Source organism: Malaclemys terrapin, chromosome 23 (assembly GCF_027887155.1).
Source record: "Malaclemys terrapin pileata isolate rMalTer1 chromosome 23, rMalTer1.hap1, whole genome shotgun sequence".
Classification (NCBI taxonomy): Eukaryota; Metazoa; Chordata; order Testudines; family Emydidae; genus Malaclemys; species Malaclemys terrapin.
The window spans coordinates 14,625,266-14,653,072 of record NC_071527.1 but is presented as its reverse complement, the minus strand read 5'-3'; the positions used below and the strand labels follow the sequence as shown (position 1 = coordinate 14,653,072).

Here is a 27,807-nt window from a genome sequence, read left to right as displayed (position 1 = left end):
CAGCCATCCTGCCTGTGGGGTTTGCTCCAGCGAGGTGGGACGGTGGCTGCACTGAAACCCCTGAGTTTCACGGGCACTCAGCTCTCAGCGATGGCCCTGGTGGTCGAGGGCTGGTTGCTCTGCATGGGGGCAGGGGAATGACATTAGTAGGGGGTCCATCTATCCCCACCAAGACCTAGAGCTGGAAAAGCTTCTCAGGGCCTATCCAGACCTTTGCCGGCCTTGTGTCTGGCCAGAGACCACTGGCAAGGGCAACACTGTAAATATCACCCATTTGTCACCTACACCCTACTGTTCACCCAAAGCGTTTGCTGGCCACTGGGAGGGGGAGCTTGAGTTTCCCAAACTCCTTGGGCCCCATCCCCAGCGGGGTGTCAATAAGCATAGCTACATGGACGCCAATGGAGCAACATCCATTCATACCAGCTAGAGATCCTGCCCCTTATGTCTCCACCCTTCTATCCAATGTTTAAGTCACTACATCCCAACCGTTGAAGCCCAGGACCGTTCTTAAACCCCGCCCCCCCATGATCTCTCACACGTTCTCCAGTAGTTCCACAGGCTGGGAGAAAAGGAACCAGAAAGCGAAACCCTTCCGCACTCCATGAAGCTGAACCACACGCCCACCGGCCCCTTCAACTCGACCCCGTCAAATGCCTTCCAGCCCAGAGGGATGCAAGTAAATAACCATAGACTTAAGAACTCCTGACACCCAACAGCCCTGGCCAGAAAAAAAAGCAAAATAAACCCCAAACAATTTTCCTAACCTACAGTTACAGCATCTTTGGGTCTTACAGTAATTTTTTTTTTACCCACAATTCCACAGTGGCAGTGAGTGAGAAAATGACCGATCCATGTCAAGATATATGAAAAAAGTACCTTATCCAGCAGGAAAAGGGAATGTTGAGAAAGTCACAGAAATGACGCATTATATGTATATATTACATAAAAATTGTGCCAAAAACAGTAATTTTTTTGTTGTTTTTTTTGTTTTGATTGTAAAAAATCTGCTCTTAGTTTTTGCGATCCCTTCCCCTGTCTTTGTCAAAAGGGGAGGGGGTCTCCTTGTTCCCTTCACCTGCCCCCCCCAACAGTCAATGGGGCTGGAGCAGAGGTCAGTATATATCTATATATCTATAGATATATATTTTAATTCCAGGACACAAACTGTTCCCTGGGACTGTAGTTGATTGGTTGTATTTTTTTGTTTTAAATCCCTGTTTCATTGTTCAAGGGATTCCTCAATTCCCCTTTTTGTTGTTTGTTTGAAATTTCATATTTACAGCATTTCAATCTGTATCCCCGCCCGCCTCCCCCGAATTAACCCTCCACCCCCACCCTAAGCTCCCCCCCCTCCCCGGCGAAATGACGTATTCCTGTGATATTGGCTCCCATGGTCTCTCTCGGGAAGAAGAGGGCGAGAGAATTCAGAGTTGTGCTTGAAAAGGGAGAAATTTTTTGTTTTTTGTTGTTTTGTCCTTTGAAAGAAAGAAAAAAAAAAGTGCCGTTTGGGTTTCTGTTGTTCTTTTGCTCAGAGATGATCCGACTGATTTGGAGGGGAAAATGGTTCAATTGTCAAATTGCCCCCCCCCAAAAAATCCTCCCCACCCTCATCTTGACCCAACCGAGTTCAGACAGCAGCTCCCACGAGGCACCTGACTTCTGCATGTCTTCAGAGGAGGATATAAAAGCAGAGTTGGAAAACGCAGAAGGGGCAAGAGCTGCAGGAGTTTCCGAGCTTCCCATTGAGCCATAGGAAAACGGCGTGCGCATCTTGACCGAAGTGGGGCAGCGGCAGGCGAGAGTGGGGAATGTGGATTGAACAATTACACTGATGGCCCAGGAAGAACCCCTCGGCTCACGGTCTCCTCTGCCAGCTCCCGGAGCAGGACGGTGATGTGTGTTTGATTTGTGAGCTGGGAAGGGCGTGTGTGTGTGTGTGTGCGCCACACAGCAAAGGAAAACAAAAATCCAAATCAAAGAGGGCCACCTCAGCGCCATCTCCTCCTCCGCTGGAAACAATGTTGTGCATCAGCCCTTCCTGGTGCCCAGGATGCTTTTGAAAGAAAAAAACTGCACCTCTCTCCCGGTCTCCTGCAGACTTTGCTGATGGCTTGGCATAAAAAAGAACCGAACTCAAAACCCTGTCAATGAGTGACTTTAAGAGTCCCTTCCCCACCGTGCCTCAGTTTACCTCAGCTGACAAATACTGGAAGGTCAGCACCGGATTCAACATAATTTCTATCCAGACCCCAAACAATCCCCACCCCCACCTCTCTCTCTCGATATAGCTCTCTCTTTATAGCTCTCTATATATCTATACAGATTATGGTTTTTGGCAAAGTTCGTATAGAAGACAGTGGAGGCCATAGGAGGATGCTCCATCCGCCTCTCTCTCTCCGGACCAATCAGATCCCTGTTTGACATCGCCAAGGTGCATACGTGGGGGAGCAGGGATGGCCTATACATGGGTGCCGGTGTACATGTGGGGGGTTGTTCTCGGGCTCTGATACAGGCCCAGCCGGCCCCTCCCCCATGGTTCTGATCCGTTTCTTAACACGCCTTAAAAAGAAAATTGGTTTCCCTGCTCCACTTCTTTTTGATCTTCTTTCCCCACAAAACCAACGTAAAGAAACGGAAGAGGGACGACCTTAAAAAACGAAAAAGTGAGATCCTGTCGTCCGGCCCGGTGCCTTTTTCACTCCTTCCTTCCCACCCCTCCTCCTTCCTTTCCTTCAAAAACAAAAGCAGCAACCCCCGATTTCCACCCTCCCCTCTTCGCCAGGTGGGCAGGAGGACGCTAGACAAGACGGCCCCCCCCTTCCCAGAGGAGATTCACGCCACCTCTCCTCCTTCCCCTGGCCTGTGTCCTTCTGCAGCGCCCACCCGTCTCTCTCTCAGCATCCCAGGGCAAAAATTAAAAACGCCAGGCCACGGCCCGGGGGGAGGGGCTCCTTTTGGCAAAGGTGGGATGAGGCGGGGGGAGAGTCGGCGGCTCGGGACGGCTCCTCAGTCCGCTCCTGGCTTTCAGAGACTGGTGACCAGCTGCATTTGACCGTCTCCCTCCGGCACTGGGCCCTCTAAGCCGGCTTGAACCAAGTAGCCGTCAGTGCTCGGTCTCCGGACCTGGTAGTAGGCTTGGAGCTGGCTGCGGGGCACCAGGGCGGGCCGGTTGGTGTAGTAGATTTCGTTGATGGCTTGGGTGTGGGGGAGGATTTCCCCCACCGCCTCGGGGCTGCTGTCCGGGTAAGGGGAGTCTCTCAGGTTGGTCATACTGGTGTACAAGGAGTCCCTGTTGGGGGAGGGGGCCTGGCCGTCTCCACCCTCGGTCAGGTCAGCCGTGCAGCTCTCGGACTCCTCCAGGTCGCTCTGGTAAAGGATCGACTGAGCCCGTTGCAGAAGCAGCGGCTCCTCCAGGGCCTTGTACATGAGTTCGATCTCCAGGTTCTCCTCGTGGCTCAGGGCCGGGCCCTCGGGCGCCGCCGCCTCCTCCTCGCCAGGACCGCCGCCGCTGGGGGGGGCGGGCGGGCCGGAGGGGTTGCTGGGCTCGGCCGGGCCGGCCCCCCCCGGAGGGGGTGCCCCCTTGGCCGTGCCGCCGGCGCCCCCGCGCAGGTTGTTGTGCACCAGCTCCGAGATGATCATCTTCTCGAAGGCGGCGGCGTCGCTGAGGTTGCGCCGGCAGTCGGCCATCTTGGCGCCCTCGGCCGGGAAGTCAGCACTGCGGAGGGAGTAGCTGTTGTTGAAGTTGCCGTTGAGGGGCAGGGTGTCCATGCCGCAGGCGTCCCGGCTGTTGTTCAGGGGGTGCTCTGCCGGGGGCGGGGCAGGGGAGAGAGAGAGGGGGAGTTAGTGGGGGGCGGTAGAGAGGCACCGGGGGGCACTCCCGGGAATTAGTGGAAAAGGGCAGGGGGTAGGCGTGAGCAGGGAGCTCAGCGAGGGCTGGGTGGCAGGGTCGGAGGTCGCACCCCCACCCCCGATCACCGCCATGGGGGTGATTGGCCCAGAGCTCCCATGTGGTGTCTGATCCAAGACTCATCAGCTCCCGGTGCCAGGCCGGACCCAGCCTCAGGGGTGGAAATGGGCCAGACCTGGGACCCCCCAGCTCTGCCAGTGCCCCTCACTCCCGACCCGCACCCCCTACTACCGCAGCCCTGGGCTCCCCCCCGCTCTGCCGCTGCCCCTCTCCTGGTTCCCCCTCCCCATACACCCCCATCTTCAGCCAGAGCTAGGTGCGGCTTTGGGCTGGGCTTTCTGATGGGAGCTGAGAACCCAGCCCCCCAGATCTGGGGGTGGGGCACAAGCTGGCCGGACATAGCAGAGCCCCACTCCCCTGCTGGGTGGGGGGCTGACTCCCCAATCCAGTCCCGTGCGCCTCCCCTAACACACATACCTGCCACCCCCCAACCTGCAACCAAGCCCGTGAGGGTCTGAGATAGTGGACCCCTTTCCTCCCGCCTCCAGCTCCAAAACATTGGGACCCCTAGTGCTGAGATCTGGGGGACCCATCGCCTGAGTTGGGGGGCCCCCTGTCCCTGCTCACAGAGAGCATTCTGCTGCTCCAGCGCATCATAGGGGGCAAGGCTGCCTTGCTCTGAAACGCCAAGTATTGACTGCTGGTCAGATACTGGACTGTACAGACCAAAATGGTCCATCAGGAGGGTGGTATGAGACTATAGGGACCACGGGGCTGATCTGGTTCAACAGGTGGGTAGTACAGGCCTATAGGGACCAGGGGTCCGATACGGCTCAGCAGGAGGGCGATACAGGACTATAGGGACCACAGGTACAATCGAGCCCAGCAGGAGGGCGATATAGATGCGTTCCCATAGGCCATTAAGACACGGTCCCAGCGACAATTGTTCAGAGTCTCCCTCTCTTGTCCAAGGCAGTGAATGCAAGAGTTGAACCCCATTATAGAACTGCCCAGAGTGCCCCCTGCTGGGAGAGGCCGGGACTGGAGTAGCTGGGAGCTCCCCCCACAGCCAGCATTCCCGCCTTGCTCCCCACAGCGCCCCCTGCTGGAGAGACCAGGCTCCACGCCAGCTCCTGGCTGCCTGCACCGTCGTGTCCTGGCTCTGCCCCACCCCCAGCCTGCCAGTCAAACTAGCAATGAAGGAAACATTACTGCGAAATGGAACTGGAAAGGAGGGACGTACTGGACTCTCGGAAGCTCCCTGCAGGTGGCGCCAGCGAGTGGAGAGGGGGAGACAAGAGAGAGAAGGTTATAGGGCAGGCAGGGGACAGCACCCCAAAAGCAAACACTGACCCCCCTGCCCATGGACCTTTCTGTGCTTCCCTACAGCACCTCCTGCTGGGAGACGCCGGGGCTGGAGTAGCCAGGACCCCACCCCACAGCCAGTGCTCCTGTCTCGCTCCCCGCAGCGCCCCCTGCTGAGAAAAGCGCAAGACTCGAGAACTCCCTTCTTGGGAGAAGATTTAAGGGGACCACACCACACCCCTACAGGGCTCCCCCCAAATACCGAGCAGGAAGGAAAGTGAGATCCCAGTAAGTGGGTCCCCTCCAGGGATGTCCCCAGACCGGGTGTGTCCTCGCACCTGGGGGTGGACGAGGGGGGCCGGGGGTCTTACCTGGGGAGTTGAAGACGGGGGGCGAGGAGGGGTTGAAGCCCACGGACTCGGCGATGAGGGTGTTATAGGGGCTGGTGCCGCCCCGGGTCTGCAGCACCGGGTTGGTCAGCAGGTGGTTCCCCATGGTCCCTGCACGGGCAGCAGAGGCAGGTGTCAGCTCCCCTGCAGGGCCCCCGAGGCCAAGGGGTAATGGGGAACGTATCCCCCCGCACCGCTGGGCACCCAGCCCACCCAGCACACCACGCTGAGCAGGGCTGGCTGGGGCGGTGCAGGGATCTGATGCCACCAAGGGAGAGAGTCCAGGGGCTGCAGAGAGCAGCGTGGGGGCCCTTGGGGGGGTATCACCTGGGTTCAGGGTGGGGGTACTGGGTGGGGGTGCTGGGTGGCGGGGGTCTCACCTCGGTTCAGGGTGGGGGTGCTGGGTGGAGGGGGTCTCCTCTCGGTTCAGAGTGGGGGAGCTGGGCAGGGGGTGCTGGGAGGGGGGTCTCACCTCGGTTCAGGGTGGAGGTGCTGGGAAGGGGGTGCTGGTTGGGGGTCTCACCTCGGTTCAGGGTGGGGGTGCTGGGCAGGGGGTGCTGGGTGGGGGGTCTCACCTCGGTTCAGGGTGGGGGAGCTGGGCAAGGGGTGCTGGGTGGGGGGTCTCACCTCGGTTCAGGGTGGGGGAGCTGGGCAAGGGGTGCTGGGTGGGGGGTCTCATCTCGGTTCAGTGTGGGGGTGCTGGGTGGGGGGGTCTCACCTTGGTTCAGGGTGGGGGTGCTGGGCAAGGGGTGCTGGGTGGGGAGTCTCACCTCGGTTCAGGGTGGGGGTGCTGGGCAGGGGGTGCTGGTTGGGGGTCTCACCTCAGTTCAGGGTTGGGGAGCTGGGCAGGGGGTGCTGGGTGGGGAGTCTCACCTCGGTTCAGGGTGGGGGTGCTGGGCAAGGGGTGCTGGGTGTGGGGGGGCTCACCTCGGTTCAGGGTGGGGGTGCTGTTGATGTCCCCCGCCATGAAGCTCGACTCCGTCTGTTTCCGGACGGTATCATTCCACATTCTCCGGATCCGACTCTGTGAGAGACACGGGGGATGTTTGTCGGGGGTAGGGGGAGCTCAGACACTGACACCCCTGGCTGCCTGTCTCACCCCCAGAGACCCCAGCCCTGCCTAAGAGAGAGTCTGGCACCTCCCCACACCACGCCCCCATCCCTAGGGAGGACTCTGTCCCCTGCCCCCCATCCCACCCCCTGCACTAGGTAAGGTTCTGTCCATCTGTCCCCAGCCCTAGGACGGGGCTCTGTACATCTGTCCCCATTTGCCCCGCCACTCCGATCCCATCTCCAGCCCAGGGAGGGCTCCGTTCCCCCCACCCCAGCCCAGGCAGGGCTCTGCCCCCCGTACCTGCGTGCCCGTGTAGTAGCGGTTGTTGCTCCGAATGGCTGAAGTCTTGAGGGAGCCGAGTGTGGCCCCCGGGGGACTGCGCAGACAGCAGGATGCGTGACGCAGGCATTTACTGAACTCCCTGTGCACCTGCGGGGGGGGGACAACGACCGGGGTTAGTGCACTGGGCTGGGAGACCCCCTGTTAGCCCAGCCCTGGGCTTCCCCTCCAGTTCTGCCGGTGCCCCTCACTCCTGACCCGCAGCCCCTGCTAGCCCAGACCTGGGACCCCCCAGCTCTGCCGGTGCCCCTCACTCCCGACCCGCACCCCACTGCTACCCCAGCCCTGGGACCCCCCAGCTCTGCCGCTGCCCCTCTCCTGGCCGAGGGCAGTGCCTGACCTTCTTCTGCAGGGCACAGTGGAAGACGAAGATGAACATGCCCTGGAAGGCGTTGAAGGTGGTGAAGAGATAGGCCATGACGATGGACTCCTTGTTGATGAAGAGGAGGCCGAAGGCCCAGGTGAGTCCCAAGAGGAAGAGGAGAGCGATGGCGCCCAGCGCCCAGGACCTGCAGGGGAGAGACACAGAGAGTTACCCATGGCATCCTCCGCACACTTCGCCCGGTGCTGAAGTGCAGCCACCTCTGGGGTGGGGCATGGGAGCTGTTTATACAGGGACCCCTCGCCTGGCACTGAGATGCAGCCACCTCGGGGGTCACCCGTGGCCTGTCCAGCTGGGGCTGTGGCCAGTGCAGTGTGTCCCCAGCTCCTCCCGGGGGCGGGGGCGTCCGTGGGGGGACCCCAGTGCCTGCCGACCTGGCCTCACTCACTTGATGTTGTCCAGGCGGCTGGAGTCGGGCTTGAGCACGGCCGTGCTGCGGCTCATCTTGTGCAGCGTGATCATGAGGAAGAGCAGGTTGACCTGGGGGCGGGGGAGCCGTGAGACCCCAGCTCGGCAACAGACCCCCCTGCCCCTCCGCCCCCTGCCCCTCCGCCCCCAGCCCCCGCTGGCTGGGAGGCCTCCTCTCCCCCAACCACTTGTGCAATCACTCCCCCAGCCGCCCCACATTGGGACGGGCTGTGTCTTTGCCCCTCCCCCCGCGACCCCTCTGGGAGGGGCTGTCTCCAGCCCTCCCCCCGTGCCGTGACCCCTCTGCCCCACTTTTGTACGGGGCCCATTTCTGTGAGCCAGGATACGGCTCCAATGGCCACTTATCCCCCAGTGCGGGTTAGTGGGTTCTGGGAGGGGCTTTACCCAGAGACAGGGCAGAGCCAGGCCAATGAGACTGAGAGCTCTGGGCTGGGGTGTTGGGGTTAGAGTTAGGGGAAAGCGCCCCCTGTGGTGTGAGGGGCCAGTGGCTGGAGCTGATGGGAGGGGCTGGGGGGCTGGGACTCCTGGGTTCTAGCCCTGGCTCTGGGAGGAGAGTGGGGTCTAGTGGTTACAGCAAGTGGGGCTGGGAGCCAGGACTCCTGGGTTCTAGCCCTGGCTCTGGGAGGGGAGTGGGGTCTAGTGGTTACAGCAGGTGGGGCTGGAAGCCAGGACTCCTGGGTTCTAGCTCCGCTTTGGCAGTGGGAATAATGATGCCGATCCCTTCCTGGGGGGTTGCCTGAGGCTGGGGGAGCAGCCTGTCACGCTGCGGGCGCTGGGACGTCTCTGCGTTCCCCCCACAGCACCTCTGGACTCACCACGATGATGAAGGAGACGGGGCCAATGAAGCTCCAGATGAAGTAATTGTCCACTCGGAGCCAGCAGCTGTGGGAAGTCGGGGAGGGAGTGTTAGCTACAGGCAAGCTGACTTGGTGGCCCCATGGGGGAGGACACCCAAATCTCCCTCACCCCTTCTGGGGCTGCCCCAGGAAGCTGGGCACTGCAGAGAAGCCCACCCAACAGCTATGGGGCACAAGGACCACTCTGGATTTCCCCCATATGCCTCAGCACTCATGCCACATCTATGCCAGTGCCTTGACCCTGACCAGGGCATATGGGTGTGTACTTTTTTGGTATTTTCCTAAAGGACGGTGAAGACTCATTGGACAGAAACACTTAAAACATGTTGATTTGCATTTAAATGTATCTGTTACACTCCATTGGGCTTGCTAAGCAGGACAATTCGCTTGATCTAGCCGAATTTATTGAAGCAAGTCTATAGCTTCACATGCGTCTCTTTAGACTCTTGCTTTTTACATGTTTGTATGATGTTAGAAAATGGTGAATGACGCATTTCTTATTCACCAGAGTCATTTTTTACACGGGATTTGTGTCAAGCTGCCTTGGGCTGGAAATTGGAATTCAATTAAAAAGGCACAATTTTTAAAATGCTTTTCATGATTTAGTTAAATAAAACTCCCTTAAACGTGCTGGGGAAAAAGCGAATTTCTCAAACCGAGGTTTCCATTTAAATCGAATCGATTTATGAAACGAAGGGAGCATTATCCGCCGTTAGTGAATCAAAGTGATTGTTTCTGGTCACCCTGCGCATCGAGATTTTAGAACTAGTAGATCTCATCCTCTCACACTTGGTTTTATTCACAGATTGGAAAAGGAAAACAAGCTCTCCTGCGTTTTCAACTCCCAGTTGGGTTTTCAACTTTGAATGAACTGAGCTGAACTCGTTGGATAAAATGCAAGGAAGCACACAGATAAGGCTACTGCTATCACGAGCTGGTTTAGTTCTTCAACAAACTCCAGTTCCAGGTGCTGAGCCAGTGACTTCCACCACTTCAGGGGTTTTGACTTTCTTTAAAGTTTGGCAGCAAACGTTTACTGCTGCCTATTATTTTTGTAATTTGATTACAATCATTGTAATAGATCAGAATAAGTTTAGGCCTTAACATCAGTTTGTCAATTTCAAATTCAATTTTGAATAGCTTTGTTTTTATAGAGAAACAGGGAATTAATTTCAAAAATGAGATTTTAAATTTTTTTTATGTCAATTTTTATCCAACCTGCTGCTGGGACTCACACCTGTTGGGGTCATAGCCCCGCCCATCTGGGCACTCATGCCCCACCCACTAGCACTCATGCCTTCTCTGTGCCATAGCCCCACCCTCCACCACTCATGCCCCATTGCTGTCTTAGTCCCGCCCCACGCCATCACTCACACCCCATCAGTGCCTTAGCCCCGCCCCCGGCACCCCATCAGTGCCTTAGCCCCGCCCCCAGAACTCCCACCCCATCAGTGCCCGGTCCCGGGCATTCACACCCCATCAGTGTCTTAGCCCCACCCCCAGCACTCCCGCCCCATCAGTGCCTTAGCCCCGTCCCTGGCATTCACACCCCATCAGTGCCTTAGCCCCACCCCCAGCACTCCCGCCCCATCAGTGCCTTAGCCCCGTCCCTGGCATTCACACCCCATCAGTGCCTTAGCCCCGCCCCCAGCACTCCCGCTCCATCAGTGTCTTAGCCCCGCCCCATCAGTGCCTTAGCCCCGCCCCAGCACTCCCGCCCCATCAGTGTCTTAGCCCCGCCCCCAGCACTCCCGCCCCATCAGTGTCTTAGCCCCGCCCCCCGCACTCCCGCCCCATCAGTGCCTTAGCCCCGTCCCTGGCATTCACACCCCATCAGTGCCTTAGTCCCGCCCCCAGCACTCCCGCTCCATCAGTGTCTTAGCCCCGCCCCATCAGTGTCTTAGCCCCGCCCCCAGCACTCCCGCCCCATCAGTGTCTTAGCCCCGCCCCCAGCACTCCCGCCCCATCGGTGCCTTAGCCCCGCCCCCAGCACTCCCGCCCCATCAGTGTCTTAGCCCCACCCCATCAGTGTCTTAGCCCCGCCCCCAGCACTCCCGCCCCATCAGTGCCTTAGCCCCGCCCCCAGCACTCCCGCCCCATCAGTGCCTTAGCCCCGCCCCCAGCACTCCCGCCCCATCAGTGCCTTAGCCCCGCTCCTGGCACTCACGCCTTGTCGGTGCCGTAGCTGCGGTAGTCGATGGCGGCGGCGATGCCCACCACGAGGGCCGGGAAGCAGTAGCCGCCCAGGTAGTAGTACTTCTTGCGGGAGTACTCGCTCTCGAAGACCTCCACCAGCATGAGGTAGAGGTGCACGCCCTCCAGGCACATCCAGGAGAAGGCTGCCAGGAAAAAGTAATGCAGCAGCCCCGCGAAGATGGGGCAGGCGATCTGGGGAGGGGGAAGAGGGACACGGGGGTTAGCGATACACACAGGGATCCCTCGCCCAGTGCAGAGATGCAGCCGCTTCTGGGGTGCGGCACGTGGGGACTGTTTATACAGGGATCCCTCGCCTGGTGCTGAGATGCAGCTGCCTCTGGGGTGGAGTGCGGGGCCTGTTTAAGAGCCTTACAGCAACACAATCACGAAAGAGGGGACAACACAATGAAACTGCAGGGAATTTTTAGGGGAGGCGGAATGAATGCGGGGCCGGCCATTCCTGCAGCACGGCGCCTCCTAGCGCCACGCTGGGGCCCTGGGGTCAGCCGTGAGGGCCAGGGCAGGGCGCCCCCTGCTGGGCCCCACCTCGTACTGCGTCTTGTCGATGCCGATGAGGAAGAGGAGCTCGGCGAGGAAGAGGCTGATGCAGAGGTTCTTGTGGATGGTGTTGCGGTCGGTCTGCAGCCCGCGCAGGAAGCAGAAGGTGGAGATGCAGATGGCCAGGCACACCAGCGAGATGACGATGCCCACCCAGGTGATCACCGACAGCAGCAGTTCGTTGATACGGCCCTGGTACTGGGGCGGCAGGAGAAGGGGGGTTAGGACGGGCGCCCCCGGGGCTGTTGTGCTGCGGGGGAGCCACTGCCCAAAGCCGGAGCTCGCTCCAGCACCCTGGGGTGCTCCCCTCCAGGCACCCCTCCTCCATCTCACCAGGGATCCTCCCCACTCCTGGTGCCCCCCCATCTCCCTGGGGATTCTCCCCCTCCCCTCCTAACCTGGGCAATTCAAAGATGCACCCCCCCAGCAATGCCTCCCCTCCCCAGCACCCTCCTTCCTCTTTGCCCCTTTGCCGACACCCTCCCCCCCACGCGCCAGCAGGAGCGATCAGCTGGGATTGGAACTAGGACATTCTGCAACTTGAGCTAAAGGAACAGTAGGCTGTTATCTTCCGACCAGCCACTAGAGGGGGGCAGTGTTCACAGACCAGCCGTTGTGGGGGACACACACTGTGCACAGACCAGTCTCTTTGGGGAGGGGCGGGGACAGCGTGCACAGACCAGCTGCGGGAGGGAGGGGACAGTGCACACCGACCAGCCCCTGGGGGGGTGACGCTGTGCTCAGACCAGCTGAGGTGCCCCCGGTGCCCGCCCTGCTCCCGAGCCCAGGCCCTTACGATCTCGCGGTGCGCCATGAGCACGGCGAAGTTGGTGAGGTGGCTGCAGGCGCAGGTCGTGTGCGTCTTGTTGGTCTCCACCAGGCGGCAGCCCTGCGTCGACCAGTAGCCCATCATGGAGCGCTCCGAGTAGTTCCAGAAGGAGCAGTTGGCGTTGAAGTGGTTCTTCGCCTGTGGGGAGCAGCCGGGGGGGACGTGTCAGTGACAACGGAGGTGATGGGAGCTCGAGCATCACAGGGGACCCAGGTATGGTGGGGGGGCATAGAAGGACGGAGGGATACACTGGAATTCGTGCGTCCAGATTCTCATTGAGAGCACCCCAGCAGCACAGCGCCCCCTGGTGCCAGGCTGGGGTGTGTACGGGGACAGGGCCCAGCCAGGGCACTGGGGGCAGCACCCCAGCAGCACAACGCCCCCTGGTGCCAGGCTGGGGTGTGTATGGGGACGGGGCCCAGCCAGGGCATTGGGGGCAGTGCCCCAGCAGCCCATTACCCCCTGGTGGCTGGGGCGTGTCTCACCTCCAGGTGGGAGAGGGTGAAGATGACGGGGTCCATGAGGAAGACACGGCTGGACTCCTTGTTGATGGAGGCGGCGATGACCTGCGAGTTGACGACCAGGGCGGGGCTGGGGGCGCCCGCCTCCCCGCTCAGCTTGACCGTGGCATTCTCGGTGGAGAGGAAGAAGCCCAGGTTGTTGTAGAGGATGAAGACCACCTTGACCACCCCTGGGGAGGAGAGGAGGGTGGTTAGTGCCGCTCCCTGGGGTTCCCCCCATGCCCAGGGCGGGGGCCTGGCCCCCCACTCACCATTGCGGCTGTTCTGCTTGATGGTTTTGGCCGAGAGCTGGATGGAGTTCTCGCTGGCATACTCCTGCGGGAAGACCAGCTCCTGCACCTGCCCCTCCGTGTTCAGCACTGTCACCTCCAGCACTGTGGGGGGAGAGCCGTGAGGGCGGGGGGGGCGTGCTACCTCAGCGATGCAGCCAGGCCGTCCCGCACACGCATCACACGCACATGCATCCATCCTGCATCTGCATCCACCCTGCACACACATCCGCCCCGCACACGCATCTGTCCTGCACCCACAGCTGTCCTGCACACACATCGCATGCACATGCATCTGTCCCACACACGCATCCACCCTGCACACGCATCGCACACACATGCTTCCATCCTGCATCGGCATCCGCCCCCCACACGCATCCGTCCTGCACAAGCATCCATCCCACTCATTAATCCATCCTGCACCCACAGCCGTCCTGCACACTCATCACACGCATCCATCCTGCACACACATTGCACATGCATCCATCCTGTACACACATCCATCCTGCGCATGCATTGCACGCACATCTGTCCCGCACATCCATCCATCCTGCACACGCATTGCACGCACATCTGTCCCGCACATGGGTGGAGTTTGCTCTGAGAAACACCACCAGACCCCCCTTTACCATGCTGTGAATCAGGGTCACCCACCGATCCAATCCCTGGAGGACCCAGGAATCCGGGCAAGAGGCCAAGCCCAAGCTCATCTTCGCCACCTGCCTATTGGTATTGGGGATAGTGGGGTCTCTGCCACTGTGGGCCAGGATCGGCCTTGCGGACCCCCCCTCCACCTCCCTAACCCTGGAGGACCCAGGCATCCAGGTGGGAGGCCTGACCCAGAATCAGCTTTCCCTTCTGCCTCTTGGGGATGAGGACGCTGGAGATAGAAGGCGATTATTGGGGTCTCTGCCTTTTTGGGCCAGGATGAGTGTTCCTGCCCCCCCCATCACTACTTCCACTGATCCCTGGAGGACCCAGGCATCCAGGCGTTGGGGGGGCCACTCACCCACGTTCTGCCGGGTGGTGACGAAGCGCGCGGGCTCCTTGACGTTGTCGGCCAGCAGGAAGGCGCCCTCCTCCAGGATGTCCAGCAGCATGGTGGCCGTGTGCACCTGCTCCGTGGCGTTCATGTCCTTCCACGACTCCAGCGCCTCGGGCCGCAGCAGATTGTCCACGGTCTCCACCACAGCCTGGGGGGGGGCGTGTGTGTGTATGACATGGCTCAGCCCCGCGCTGGGCCCCACACCCGAGAGGGGAGCCGGGGATGGGATTCTCAGACAGACTCCGGGGTTCCCTTGGGCGGGGCAAGCTCCCCTCTACAGCCGCAGCCCCTTCTCTCGCCCCCCAGCCTGCCTGCCCCGATGCCCCAGGGCACCAGAGCTACCCCCACCCCAATCGGAGCAACCACTCGGCCTCCTCCCCGTGCCCCCTTGGCTCAGGGCGAGGGGGGTGAGTGGGTGTCTCTCTTGGCCAATAGCCAGCCCTGGAACGGGGGCTCCACCTCTGCCAAGCTGGGGTTGGGAGACTGACAATCTTACTCAGTCTCTAGAGTTTAGACGGAAAATTTGTTTTTATTTCTTAGGTAACAAACTTGGATCTCGATGCCGGCTCCTAACGTCGAGCTCTATGGCTGCTACTTCTAATCACTTACAATCGGTCTCCCTGTAGTTAACAAATCTGGTTTACATTTGACCCAAAACAGTGGGGCTTTGGGTGAAGTGCTGGGGGAATCTCAGCTCAGGTTAACAGGGGCTGTTGCAGACTCCACTACCCTTTGGTTGGAGTGATGAACTGATCAAGGAGCTTGCACTGTCCAAGGGAGCCTTGAGCGGTGTCAGACGGTATATTGCCGGGGTGCAAGGCCGGAGTCTGGGGTGACGGGCAGGTGCCTCTCTCTGTACGATTCATGAGTGGCTCAGGGAGCTTTCACACAATCTAGCTGGGGGTGGGGCTCCACATGGCTGAGTGATCAGAGCGCCTGGAGGGGTTTGCTGCTTGTCACTAGCAAAGCATTGTGTGAGACAGCCCAGGCTGGAGAATTAAGGGTCCCACAGTTCTAGGTTGTACCCCAGGCTCCCATCACAATTCCCCTCTCACTCCGTGGTGTAAATCCGGAGTGACCCTCCTGCAATCAGTTATGTTGCTGGCAACCTGGTGTAAGAGCAGGGCACTCTCCGGGCTGAGAGCCCCGTAACTCGCTGCCCATCTGTGGTGGTTTCTCGGGGGCCAGCTGACTAGTGTTGGGGAGCCTAGGAGCCCCCCCCCACTCACCTTGATGTAGTCTTTACAGGTCCGCTCTCGCTTGTGCATCTGAAGGCGCCAGACACGTGGAAGGCAGAGCAGGGAGGGAAGCAGAGAACAGACAAGAAGGAACGGTCAGGGCCAGATCCCAGCACCGAGAGTCCGGGCTTTGATTCTCTGGGATATGTTCCCACCTTGGGGCCTTGGAGCCAAATCTGCGCTTCCTGCATCAGATCCCTGCTAGCCCCAGTGTCAGTTACAGGTACCGGTCGATAACCATTGGGTAACTGACAACGAGCCAATACCAATTGGGTAACTAGCCATTAATGATTGAGTAACTAGCCAATATCTAGCCGATAACCATTAGGTAACTAACTGATAACCGTTGGGTAACTAGCTGATAACTAGAGGCAATGACCATTGGGTAACTAGCTAATGACCACTGAGTAACTAGCCAATAACTAGCCAATAACTACTGGCTAACTAGCTAAAATTAGCCAATCTTTGTTCGATAACTAGCCGATGACCACTGGGTAACTAGCTGAGTGCAATGGGGCCTCTCGCCAATCCCAGCTGTGACCCCTGGAGTGAGTGGGGGGCCCAGGCTTTCAAAAGCCAGCCGGCTGCCCGTGGCTGGTGAGAAGAACGACCCCCTGAAGAGAGCGCATCACACTGTGATCCAGCGGGCTGGCCCCCCGCGACGGTGGGACAGCCGCTCGTGAAGGAACGTCACCACGTCATGGCGTCGGATGAAGAGTTGTCATCTCGTGATGTGACGCAGTGTCACAAAACCCGTCAGCACATCGTGACATAACGTAGGCGGCTCCAGTAGGAAGCCTCACGTCCTGATGGCATGTGAGGACACCACAGAGGAGCGCCCTCCCGTCACGGCACCATGGATGACATCACAGGTGGGTGCCCTCCCGTCACGGCACCATGTGATGACATCACAGGTGGGCGCCCTCCCATCATGGAGCCATGTGATGACATCACAAGACCCCTCACGTCGTCGTGCATCATGATGACACCATTAAGAAGTCAGGATATCAACATACAGAAATGGCCCCGCGTGGGGACGCTGCAGGGGTTGGCACGGAGGAATAGACCTTTCTCTGTGTGATGGGATGTGAGAGACGCCCTGGCATTGGGGGTGGGGTGGTTCCATAGGGCTCCCCTTTAGGGGGTTAACCACACAGGTCCTGCCAGAGCACCCACAGCCTGGGCACCCCAGAGCTAATCTACATGGACACCTCCCTACAGCCTGTTGCCTAGGTAGCATTATCCTCATTTACAGATGGGGAAACTGAGGCACAGAATGGAGGCAGCGACTCGCCCACGGTCACCGTCAGGGACAGAACCCAGGAGCCCTGACTCCCAGTCGCCTGCACCTTGTTGTAGTTCTTGCCAGCCGACTCCCTCTCGATGGGGCGCAGCGCCTGCAGCTGGGCGTCCAGGATGTCCAGCAGCTGCTCCATCAGCTTGACGGAGGAGCTGACGTCGCCGGCGTAGATGGGTCCCCGCGTGTGCCGCGCCAGCTCGCTGGCAATGTTGGCCGCGTTCTCCCCGCTCTTGATCTGCCGGGACAGGGGGAAGAGACCCTGATCAGCCCCGGGGAGCCGGGTCCCAGGCCCAGGTCTCCCCACACAGGGTAGGAGTGCCCCCTGCCCTACCCCCGCAGGGTACAAGCGACCTGCCGGATCCTGCCCCATAGGGTAGGAACCATGCTCCCCCCAGGCTCTTTGTAGGGAACAAGCCATGCCCTGGGTCCCACTCTGTAGGGTACGGGTGATGCCCCCCAGCTCCCACATAGGTTATGAGTGGTGACCCCCCCGAAGCAGAGAGGCGAGTATGGAGGGCACAGTAGGCATAGTGGGCACAGGGAGGGTGGGGGAAAGGCGGGGGCCGTGGTACCTTCTGTGCCACCTGGTTGACCCAGGGGCTGGTGCAGTTGCTGAGGTCGGGGCCGCGCGGGTTCCAGATCCCCAGGGCCGGCAGGCACTGGAAGGAGGCGATTCCTGCGGGCAGAGAGAGAGGCGGGAGGCACCGGAGAAGGGGAGAAGGGGAGAAGGGAGACGGCCGGGGGCCCCCCTGTCAGCTTAGCCCAGCCCCAGATTCCCCAGTGTAGGCAGGGCCCATCCACGCCCCCTAAGGGGTACGTGGGCTTTGGGGGGTCTCTGCTTTGGGGCGGGTGCAGTGCCTGAAGGGGCAGCAGTTCCCCCCTTTGTGTGGCCATGTCGCCCTCTAGGGGTCAGGCTGGGAGTTGCCATGCAGTTCCCACACCACGGACTCAGTCCCAGGCTGCTTGGGTCAGCGAAACAGGGGCAGAGCAGGAGAGAGAACCCAGGAGTCCTGGCTGGCACCCAGACCCTGCTGTAACCACTACAGCCCACTCCCCTCCCAGAGATGGGGAGAGAACCCAGGAGTCCTGGCACCTAGCCCCCCCCCCCCCCGCTCTACCCACTAGACTCCACTCTCCTTGTCTTCCCAGCTGGTCGGCAGACTCTGAGGGGGGGTCAATGCCATCCCGCTGCCCCCCCAGCCGCCCATTACCTCTGGTGCCCTTGGGGCAGGGCCGCTCCACCAGCATGCCCTGCTGCGTGGCCGGCCACTGGACCCTTCTGACCTCCTTGGGCTCGCAGAAGAGCTCGGGGGAGACGTGCTGGTTGGAGGAGGGGGGCTTGCGGGTGCTGGGGGCAGCGGCCGTGATGGGGTGCAGCTCCGTGCCCTTCTGGTTGATGGCGCCGATGGGGTGGGTGGTGAGGGGGGCCCTGCGCACCGTGGTGGTGGCGGTGGGCGAGGCCGTGGTGGTGACCGTGGTGGGCCGCACGGTGGTGGTGGTGCTAAGCGGTGTAGAGGTGACGGGGCCTGGGGGCGGGAGGAGGGAGGTTAGAGACCCAGACACCCCCCAAGTGCCCCGTCCTCCCTACGGCCCTGGGAACCCCCCCAGTGCCCTGCCCACTATATGGCCCTGGGAACCCTCCCCTCCCCCTCCCTCCCTCTGGCCCTGAGAACCCACCTAGTCCCCACCCCCCATAGCCCTGGTAACCCCCTGAGTCTTCCACACCCTCATGGCCCTGGTAACCTGCCCCCAGTTCCCCCCCCCATTATGGTCCTGGGAACCCTCTACCCCAGTCCCCCACTCCCGTCCACAGCCCTGGGAACCACCCCCATAAGTCCCCCATCTCCACTCAGAGCCATGGGAACCCCCAATCCGGACATCCCCTGGACCCTGTGCACATGCCTGGTTCCCCTCCCCCAGACACGATCATGCACAACCCTGAACTCCCCCCTCCCCTCCCACACACCCCATGTCCCCCCTTTGGTCCCCATATGCCCCCTGGTAATCCCACCCGCCCCCCACCTGGACCCCTTCTGCCCGCCTCCGGGCTCCACCCCCTTTTGACCCTTCCAACAGCCCTGCGACCCCCCCCCACACACACACACGAGACCTTCCTCCCCACCCAGGCTCCTGACACCACACACCCAAGTCCCTTGAACTCCACACAGAGCTCGGAGCCCTTCTGAGGCCTCCCAGGAGCCCTCCACAACCCCCAGACATCTCCATCCAACCCCCCCACTGCTACGAGCCTCCCTCCGAATAGCCCCCAAACCCCCAAGTTCTGAAGGGCTGCGCCCCCTCCCCCACCTGAGGAGAGGAGACATTTGGGTTCCCCCACTGGTGGGGCCGGGCTGTGACCCCACCATTGGGGGCGGCTCTCCCAGCTCTTTCACAAGCCCTGCCCCCCGAGGGGCTGGTGGTGCCCAGTGTGTGTGGGGGGCACGCTCACCCGTGCTGGGGTCGGGGGGCCCAAACTCCAGGGCGTAGCGCACCACGAAGTAGTTGTTCCAGACGTAGAGCTGGTTGTCGCGGGGGTTGTAGTCCACGGAGGAGACGTACTGGTAGGGGTTGGGGAAGGCCAGCGAGACGGGCTCCTCCCGGTTGAGGTTGGTGTTGAAGGCGTAGTCCACACGGTTGCCGGCGGCCTCGCTATCGTCGTCCACGTAGACGGAGCGCACCACGTACAGCACCCCGCACACCATGAAGGCGTTGGAGGCCGAGCGCTTGTCGTAGCCCGTCTCCCAGGTACCCTCGAAGCGCAGGGTGTAGGGGTTGAGCTGGCTCACCACCAGGCGCCCGTTGTTGCCCTCGGTGGCGTAGATGACCCACAGCCCGTTCTCGTCCACGGCCAGGTCGATGTCGGTCTTGCCCCCCCAGCGGTAGGGCGAGGTGTCGTGGTAGTTGGCCGTGTTGATCACCGTCTCGCCGCTCTTGATGCGGGTCCGCAGATCGTACTTGATGATGTTCCGGGTCCGCTCCTTGTTGTAGAAGACGGCCCCGTCATATACCACGAAGCCCGTGCCGTCCACGCGGTTGGGCAGCCGGTAGGTGGTGGTGTGGCGGGCGCCCACGTAGTCCTCCCACGAGGCGTACTCTGTCAGCGTGTCCGTCCGGTAAGGAATCCACGGCATGACGTAGATCCGGTCGCCGGCTTGCAGCGGGTCTTTGCACCAGGCGCCCGACTGATGCTCTGATTCGTGGGTGGACGTGGCCTCCAGCACCTTCTGTAGGGTCCCCGGGCAAACGAATACTGGGGGGGGGGGAGGGAGCAGAGAGGGGAGGGAGATTGGGGCAAGTGGGAGGGGGAAGAGGAGGATCAAGAGAGCGAGCGAGCGATAGAACGAGAGACAGAGAGAGAAAGAAAGAGAGAAAAGAGAAGAAAGAATAAATTTGTAACAGGCTGTCGGCTGGAGGAATGAAAATCAACGCTCGGTTCTGAGATCAGCTGCAGTCATGGGTGATTCATCTCTGTTACTGGGCAGAGAGTGCTTGGAGGGTACTTTTGGGGGGGCATGGGAAGGCAGGGGGGCATTGTGAAGGACAGGGGATGGGGGGGGACCCAGATCTAAAGAAAGAAAAGAATTTGGAAGGGTGTGGCCTGCCCGATCTCAGCGTAAAGGCAGCGTGGGCACTTGTTCCGGAGAGCGGGGGTTGTCGAGGGACGTGGCATGGGCCGGGCCGGCCCTGCTGGAACCGGGTCTGGTTTCACAGCCAGCCCGAGCGCCACGGGGCACGGCCGGGTCCCTGCCACCCTGCACGGGGGGCGGCTAATTTACACTGGCACAAAGGGAGGGTGAAATGTCACCGCGTCAGAAAGGGCTGGGGGGAGGGGCAGACCCTCGGCTGGGTAGGATCCCATGGACTCCAATGGAGCCCATTTGCAGATGACTGCCCAGAGTCTGGTCCCCGGCTTTGTGATACAGGGTTTCTCGGAGGGACCCCAGATTAGCTCCGGTAAATGAAGAATGCTGGGGAAAAGGCAGGGAGCGATCAGCTGGTGGTTGGAAGGACCCTGCCTAGCTCTTAGCTGATTCTCCCGCCTGGCTGGGAGCCAGGTCAGCACTATAATCTGAATCTTAATAGGTGGGGAAACTGAGGCACGGAGGAGCAAAGTGACTTCCCTCAAAGGGAAGTCAGTGGAAGAGCTGGGGATAGAACCCAGGAGACCTGACTTCCAGCCCCTCCAATAGGATCCCACTTCCTCGAGGAGGTAGGAATAAAAGCCAGAAATCCTGACGGCCAGCCCCCTACCCTAATCACTAGGCTACACTCCCCCAGCTGTGAATAGAACCCAGGAGTCCTGGCGCCCAGCCCCACTCTAACCACTAGACCCCACTCCCCTCTGGTTAACATTCTTCCAGATTCTCCCGTTGTCGCCAGATATTCTTCAGGCGAGAAATCCTTTCCCCTCGGAAGGCGGGATGAGGGGGTAATGGACGCGCCCCCCCCCCTCTAGCCCCTGTTCCTACACACTGATTGGAGTGACACCGATTTGAGGGTGGGGACACACGGTTGGAATGAAAAATAAGCAAAGCAAAAGATCCAACATTTTGCCAATTCAAAAGGAATAGCGGCAGAGCCCCGGTTGGGATCCTGTGTCCAGCAGACGTCTCGCTGGGCGTGGGGGGGCTAAGGGGTTGTCCCGTGGCCCTGGGGGGCAGGGAAGGGTTAGTGTAGAGCCCTGCAGAGAGATCCTGCCCCTTGGAAAGATTCTGGGATCAGCAGCTGTGGGGTTAGCAGACGGTGCCGGATTCCCTCCTGGGACGAACAGCTGATGGAAGGAGGACAGAAGATCAAAGCAGTCTGGTCTGCTCCCCACCCCCAGCCCCAGGCCCCCCACGCTCCCACATCTCGCCCCACCCTGGACGTCTCTGGAGTGACCTTAACAGCCAGGTTTGATTCAGATCAGCATGAGTCATGAGAACTGGTGCACATGGGGTGGTGAAGGGACAGCCGGGGGAGATGGAGGGCAGGGGGTGGGGTGAGACAGCGAGCAGAACCCCCCCTCCCCACCCAGATGTGACCTGGAAGGATCTCGGGTTCCGAGCCCAAAGGAAAAAGTTGTTAGCGAGGAAAACGGAGCAGGGAAGGTGGGGGGTGGGGCAGGAGCGACCGTCCTCTGGGTGTGTCGGGGAAGCTGGAGAGAGGCTGGGGAAGAAAATGGGTGGGGTGGGTTAGCGCTGCAAGGAAAGACATGAAGCCACGGGCCAGAGCAGAGAATCCACTGCAGAGATCGCAGGTGCCAAATGTGGCGTGATTGGACGCAGACCCCCAGGCGGCCAGAGGGGGAGACAGAGTCAACAGGAGGCGGAGTCAGTAGGAATGGCACCGCCTCCCTTGGGGGTGGGAGTGTGAGGGGGGTTCAAGCACTTTGTCAGGGTGGGGCGGCTGGTCCTGGGGGGCCTCACGTCACCCTCCCCATCCATGCCCAGCCCGTCTCCCATCTGCCTCCCCCAGACGGGGCCCATTTATCCCTCGCCTGCTGCAGACATCACCTTGTGGCGTGGGGGGATGGGGAAAGGGCCGCGGCTGGCAGCCACCTGGGCATCGCCAGGCCTTGGAGGGGCATGATCCAGCGCCAAGCGAATCCTCTGCTCTGGGTTTAGCGCACAGGATGGGCCGAGTGCCTGTGATGCCAGCAGGCTCCAGTCCAATTGGCTATGCCAAGGAGGGAGCTCTGCGCCCTGCAACCACACGACAGGCTCTGGCACATGTGGCAGGGGGAATCTCCCGGCAATAATTCCATGGTGGGACAAGACTGCCAGCAACATCGTCCCCTGCTGGCCCCCGGAGGAATTAACCCCCTCCTGCCTCCTGGTCACTGCACCTGCTGCCTGCCCCTTGCTGTGGGCGTTTGGACCGATGAGAATCACAACAGAAGCCTTTGGCATGAGGGGACCGGGCAACAGGACCCGGGGAGGTCTCTGAACCTCGTGAAGAATGGTCACCCCAGCGCCCCTTCCCACAATGCACCTCTCCCTGGCTTGCTGTAATGCTTCATTACCCACAGCCTTGTGGGTAATAAATAGCCCTTCGCTGGGCACAGGCTCCAGCGAACTCTGCCCTGTGACCTCACGTCTAATGACAGGGGAAAGGACTGAGAGAGGAAGGGACTTGCCCAAGGTCACATGGACTCAGTGGCAGTGCTGGGGGTAGAACCCAGGAGTCCTGGCTCCCAGCCCCTCCCGCTCTAACCACAAACCAGTCTCCCGGAGCGAGGTTAGTGAATGGAGCAGGCGGGCTGGGAATCAGGACCCCTGGGCTCCATACCTGGGTTTGCTGCTTGCCCTGGGGCCAGTCTGTCCATCCATCTCTCCCCATTCACCACCCCCGACCTCTCCCTATACACAGTATCTATCTGTCTAGCTCAAGTGATGGACAACCCACCGCAGCCTCTTCGCCATTGAGCCAACGGTTAATTCCCCATCACAGCTAAAAACAAGCCCTGTGTTTCCAGTCTGAATTTGCCCAGCTTCAGCTTCCAGACGCTGGTTCTTGCTCTGACCAGCCCCCTGCTCGCTGCCCGTGGCCGAGTGAGTCACCTCGGCCCGGCTCTCCCAGAAACCTGGAGCTGAAGCTCCTCCACGCTCTCGCCAAGGCAGGTTTCCAGCCTCCAGTCATCCTGGCATCTCTCCCCGCCCCCCTTCCTCTTTCCAGCGAGGCCCCCGCAACTGGACACGACACCCATTGACTGACCCACCAATGGTGGGAATCCACTGCTCAGCTCCTCACTCACTGCTCCCGCTGCAGGGTTCACACTGGTCCTGCTAAGACACAGCACGGCCCGGGGGACTCCCCCTGTTCAGAGCCAGCGCTAGATTAAAGGCCCCTGAAGGTCTCAGATCTACCCCTGTACACGCCCCTTTATCCCCATCTCCCTGCCCCTGGACACGCCCCTCTAACCAACCATCCCTACCTACCCCTGTACACGCCCCTCTAACCAACCATCCCTACCTACCCCTGTACACGCCCCTCTAACCAACCATCCCTACCTACCCCTGTACACGCCCCTCTAACCAACCATCCCTACCTACCCCTGTACACGCCCCTCTAACCAACCATCCCTACCTACCCCTGTACACGCCCCTCTAACCAACCATCCCTACCTACCCCTGTACACGCCCCTCTAACCAACCATCCCTACCTACCCCTGTACACGCCCCTCTAACCAACCATCCCTACCTACCCCTGTACACGCCCCTCTAACCAACCATCCCTACCTACCCCTGTACACGCCCCTCTAACCAACCATCCCTACCTACCCCTGTACACGCCCCTCTAACCAACCATCCCTACCTACCCCTGTACACGCCCCTCTAACCAACCATCCCTACCTACCCCTGTACACGCCCTCTAACCAACCATCCCTACCTACCCCTGTACACGCCCCTCTAACCAACCATCCCTACCTACCCCTGTACACGCCCCTCTAACCAACCATCCCTACCTACCCCTGTACACGCCCCTCTAACCAACCATCCCTACCTACCCCTGTACACGGCCCACTAACCAACCATCCCTACCTACCCCTGTACACGGCCCACTAACCAACCATCCCGACCTACCCCTGTACACGCCCCTCTAACCAACCATCCCTACCTACCCCTGTACACGCCTCTCTAACCAACCATCCCTACCTACCCCTGTACACGCCCCTCTAACCAACCATCCCTACCTACCCCTGTACACGCCCCTCTAACCAACCATCCCTACCTACCCCTGTACACGCCCTCTAACCAACCATCCCTACCTACCCCTGGACACGCCCCTCTAACCAACCATCCCTACCTACCCCTGTACACGCCCCTCTAACCAACCATCCCTACCTACCCCTGTACACGGCCCACTAACCAACCATCCCTACCTACCCCTGTACACGGCCCACTAACCAACCATCCCGACCTACCCCTGTACACGCCCCTCTAACCAACCATCCCGACCTACCCCTGTACACGCCCCTCTAACCAACCATCCCTACCTACCCCTGGACACGCCCCTCTAACCAACCATCCCTACCTACCCCTGGACACGCCCCTCTAACCAACCATCCCTACCTACCCCTGGACACGCCCCTCTAACCAACCATCCCTACCTACCCCTGTATACGCCCCTCTAACCAACCATCCCTACCTACCCCTGGACACGCCCCTCTAACCAACCATCCCTACCTACCCCTGCACACGCCCCTCTAACCAACCATCCCTACCTACCCCTGTACACGCCCTCTAACCAACCATCCCTACCTACCCCTGTACACGCCCCTCTAACCAACCATCCCTACCTACCCCTGTACACGCCCCTCTAACCAACCATCCCTACCTACCCCTCTACACGCCCCTCTAACCAACCATCCCTACCTACCCCTGTACACGCCCCTCTAACCAACCATCCCTACCTACCCTTGTACACGCCCCTCTAACCAACCATCCCTACCTACCCCTGGACACGCCCCTCTAACCAACCATCCCTACCTACCCCTGTACACGCCCCTCTAACCAACCATCCCTACCTACCCCTGTACACGCCCCTCTAACCAACCATCCCTACCTACCCCTGTACACGCCCCTCTAACCAACCATCCCTACCTACCCCTGTACACGCCCCTCTAACCAACCATCCCTACCTACCCCTCTACACGCCCCTCTAACCAACCATCCCTACCTACCCCTGTACACGCCCCTCTAACCAACCATCCCTACCTACCCCTGTACACGCCCCTCTAACCAACCATCCCTACCTACCCCTGTACACGCCCCTCTAACCAACCATCCCTACCTACCCCTGTACACGCCCCTCTAACCAACCATCCCTACCTACCCCTGTACACGCCCCTCTAACCAACCATCCCTACCTACCCCTGTACACGCCCCTCTAACCAACCATCCCTACCTACCCCTGTACACGCCCTCTAACCAACCATCCCTACCTACCCCTGTACACGCCCCTCTAACCAACCATCCCTACCTACCCCTGTACACGCCCCTCTAACCAACCATCCCTACCTACCCCTGTACACGCCCCTCTAACCAACCATCCCTACCTACCCCTGTACACGGCCCACTAACCAACCATCCCTACCTACCCCTGTACACGGCCCACTAACCAACCATCCCGACCTACCCCTGTACACGCCCCTCTAACCAACCATCCCTACCTACCCCTGTACACGCCCCTCTAACCAACCATCCCTACCTACCCCTGTACACGCCCCTCTAACCAACCATCCCTACCTACCCCTGGACACGCCCCTCTAACCAACCATCCCTACCTACCCCTGGACACGCCCCTCTAACCAACCATCCCTACCTACCCCTGGACACGCCCCTCTAACCAACCATCCCTACCTACCCCTGGACACGCCCCTCTAACCAACCATCCCTACCTACCCCTGTATACGCCCCTCTAACCAACCATCCCTACCTACCCCTGGACACGCCCCTCTAACCAACCATCCCTACCTACCCCTGTACACGCCCTCTAACCAACCATCCCTACCTACCCCTGTACACGCCCCTCTAACCAACCATCCCTACCTACCCCTGTACACGCCCCTCTAACCAACCATCCCTACCTACCCCTGTACACGGCCCACTAACCAACCATCCCTACCTACCCCTGTACACGGCCCACTAACCAACCATCCCGACCTACCCCTGTACACGCCCCTCTAACCAACCATCCCTACCTACCCCTGTACACGCCCCTCTAACCAACCATCCCTACCTACCCCTGTACACGCCCCTCTAACCAACCATCCCTACCTACCCCTGGACACGCCCCTCTAACCAACCATCCCTACCTACCCCTGGACACGCCCCTCTAACCAACCATCCCTACCTACCCCTGGACACGCCCCTCTAACCAACCATCCCTACCTACCCCTGGACACGCCCCTCTAACCAACCATCCCTACCTACCCCTGTATACGCCCCTCTAACCAACCATCCCTACCTACCCCTGGACACGCCCCTCTAACCAACCATCCCTACCTACCCCTGTACACGCCCCTCTAACCAACCATCCCTACCTACCCCTGTACACGCCCTCTAACCAACCATCCCTACCTACCCCTGTACACGCCCCTCTAACCAACCATCCCTACCTACCCCTGTACACGCCCCTCTAACCAACCATCCCTACCTACCCCTGTACACGCCCCTCTAACCAACCATCCCTACCTACCCCTGTACACGCCCCTCTAACCAACCATCCCTACCTACCCCTGGACACGCCCCTCTAACCAACCATCCCTACCTACCCCTGGACACGCCCCTCTAACCAACCATCCCTACCTACCCCTGGACACGCCCCTCTAACCAACCATCCCTACCTACCCCTGTACACGCCCCTCTAACCAACCATCCCTACCTACCCCTGGACACGCCCCTCTAACCAACCATCCCTACCTACCCCTGTACACGCCCCTCTAACCAACCATCCCTACCTACCCCTGTACACGCCCCTCTAACCAACCATCCCTACCTACCCCTGGACACGCCCCTCTAACCAACCATCCCTACCTACCCCTGGACACGCCCTCTAACCAACCATCCCTACCTACCCCTGTACACGCCCCTCTAACCAACCATCCCTACCTACCCCTGTACACGCCCCTCTAACCAACCATCCCTACCTACCCCTGTACACGCCCCTCTAACCAACCATCCCTACCTACCCCTGGACACGCCCCTCTAACCAACCATCCCTACCTACCCCTGGACACGCCCCTCTAACCAACCATCCCTACCTACCCCTGGACACGCCCCTCTAACCAACCATCCCTACCTACCCCTGGACACGCCCCTCTATCCAGCCATGCCCATATACCCCACATATACCCCTCTACACATGCCTTTATTCATCCATCCCTATACACCCCCCACCTATCCCTACACCTATTCATCCATCCCCAGACTTCCCATCTATCCCTATCCCTGAACACTCCCCTCTATGTACCTATCCCGATACACCTCACCTCTCTATCCAGCCATCCTCATTCCCCTGCTCGCTCCATCCATCCCCACACGCATCACCCCCTCTACCTACACTCTATGGCCCCATTCACATAGTATCTGAGCACCGCACAATCGTTAATAGATCGATCCTCACACTACACCTGTGAGAGGCAAGTGCTGTTATTTCTTAGCTTCTGTTGTGGGTTTGTACAGCGCCTGGCACAATGGGGC

The 27,807-nt window shown here is 60.1% G+C and overlaps 1 protein-coding gene across 5 annotated transcripts in view; it reads right to left on the bottom strand.

The window, feature by feature from the left end:
- Positions 1-1,339: 1,339 nt before the first annotated feature.
- Positions 1,340-27,807, bottom strand: part of ADGRL1 (adhesion G protein-coupled receptor L1) — a 94,785-nt gene continuing 68,317 nt past the window's right edge. For 2 of the 5 annotated variants that reach the window (XM_054012460.1, XM_054012463.1), the window contains 19 exons: positions 19,071-19,871; positions 17,833-18,147; positions 17,194-17,297; positions 16,671-16,856; positions 15,313-15,351; positions 14,048-14,231; positions 13,021-13,143; positions 12,734-12,939; positions 12,216-12,386; positions 11,408-11,617; positions 10,833-11,053; positions 8,624-8,690; positions 7,768-7,859; positions 7,338-7,506; positions 6,959-7,087; positions 6,532-6,628; positions 5,587-5,715; positions 5,154-5,171; positions 1,340-3,806 (listed from right to left, as the gene is read on the bottom strand). In XM_054012460.1, the coding sequence (XP_053868435.1) occupies positions 3,028-3,806; positions 5,154-5,171; positions 5,587-5,715; positions 6,532-6,628; positions 6,959-7,087; positions 7,338-7,506; positions 7,768-7,859; positions 8,624-8,690; positions 10,833-11,053; positions 11,408-11,617; positions 12,216-12,386; positions 12,734-12,939; positions 13,021-13,143; positions 14,048-14,231; positions 15,313-15,351; positions 16,671-16,856; positions 17,194-17,297; positions 17,833-18,147; positions 19,071-19,871 (4,040 nt within the window). In that variant the 3' untranslated portion in view covers positions 1,340-3,027. Of the gene's footprint in view, positions 3,807-5,122; positions 5,172-5,586; positions 5,716-6,531; positions 6,629-6,958; positions 7,088-7,337; positions 7,507-7,767; positions 7,860-8,623; positions 8,691-10,832; positions 11,054-11,407; positions 11,618-12,215; positions 12,387-12,733; positions 12,940-13,020; positions 13,144-14,047; positions 14,232-15,312; positions 15,352-16,670; positions 16,857-17,193; positions 17,298-17,832; positions 18,148-19,070; positions 19,872-27,807 lie in introns of all 5 variants that reach the window. The other 3 variants (XM_054012464.1, XM_054012465.1, XM_054012461.1) reach the window with 3 other exon arrangements.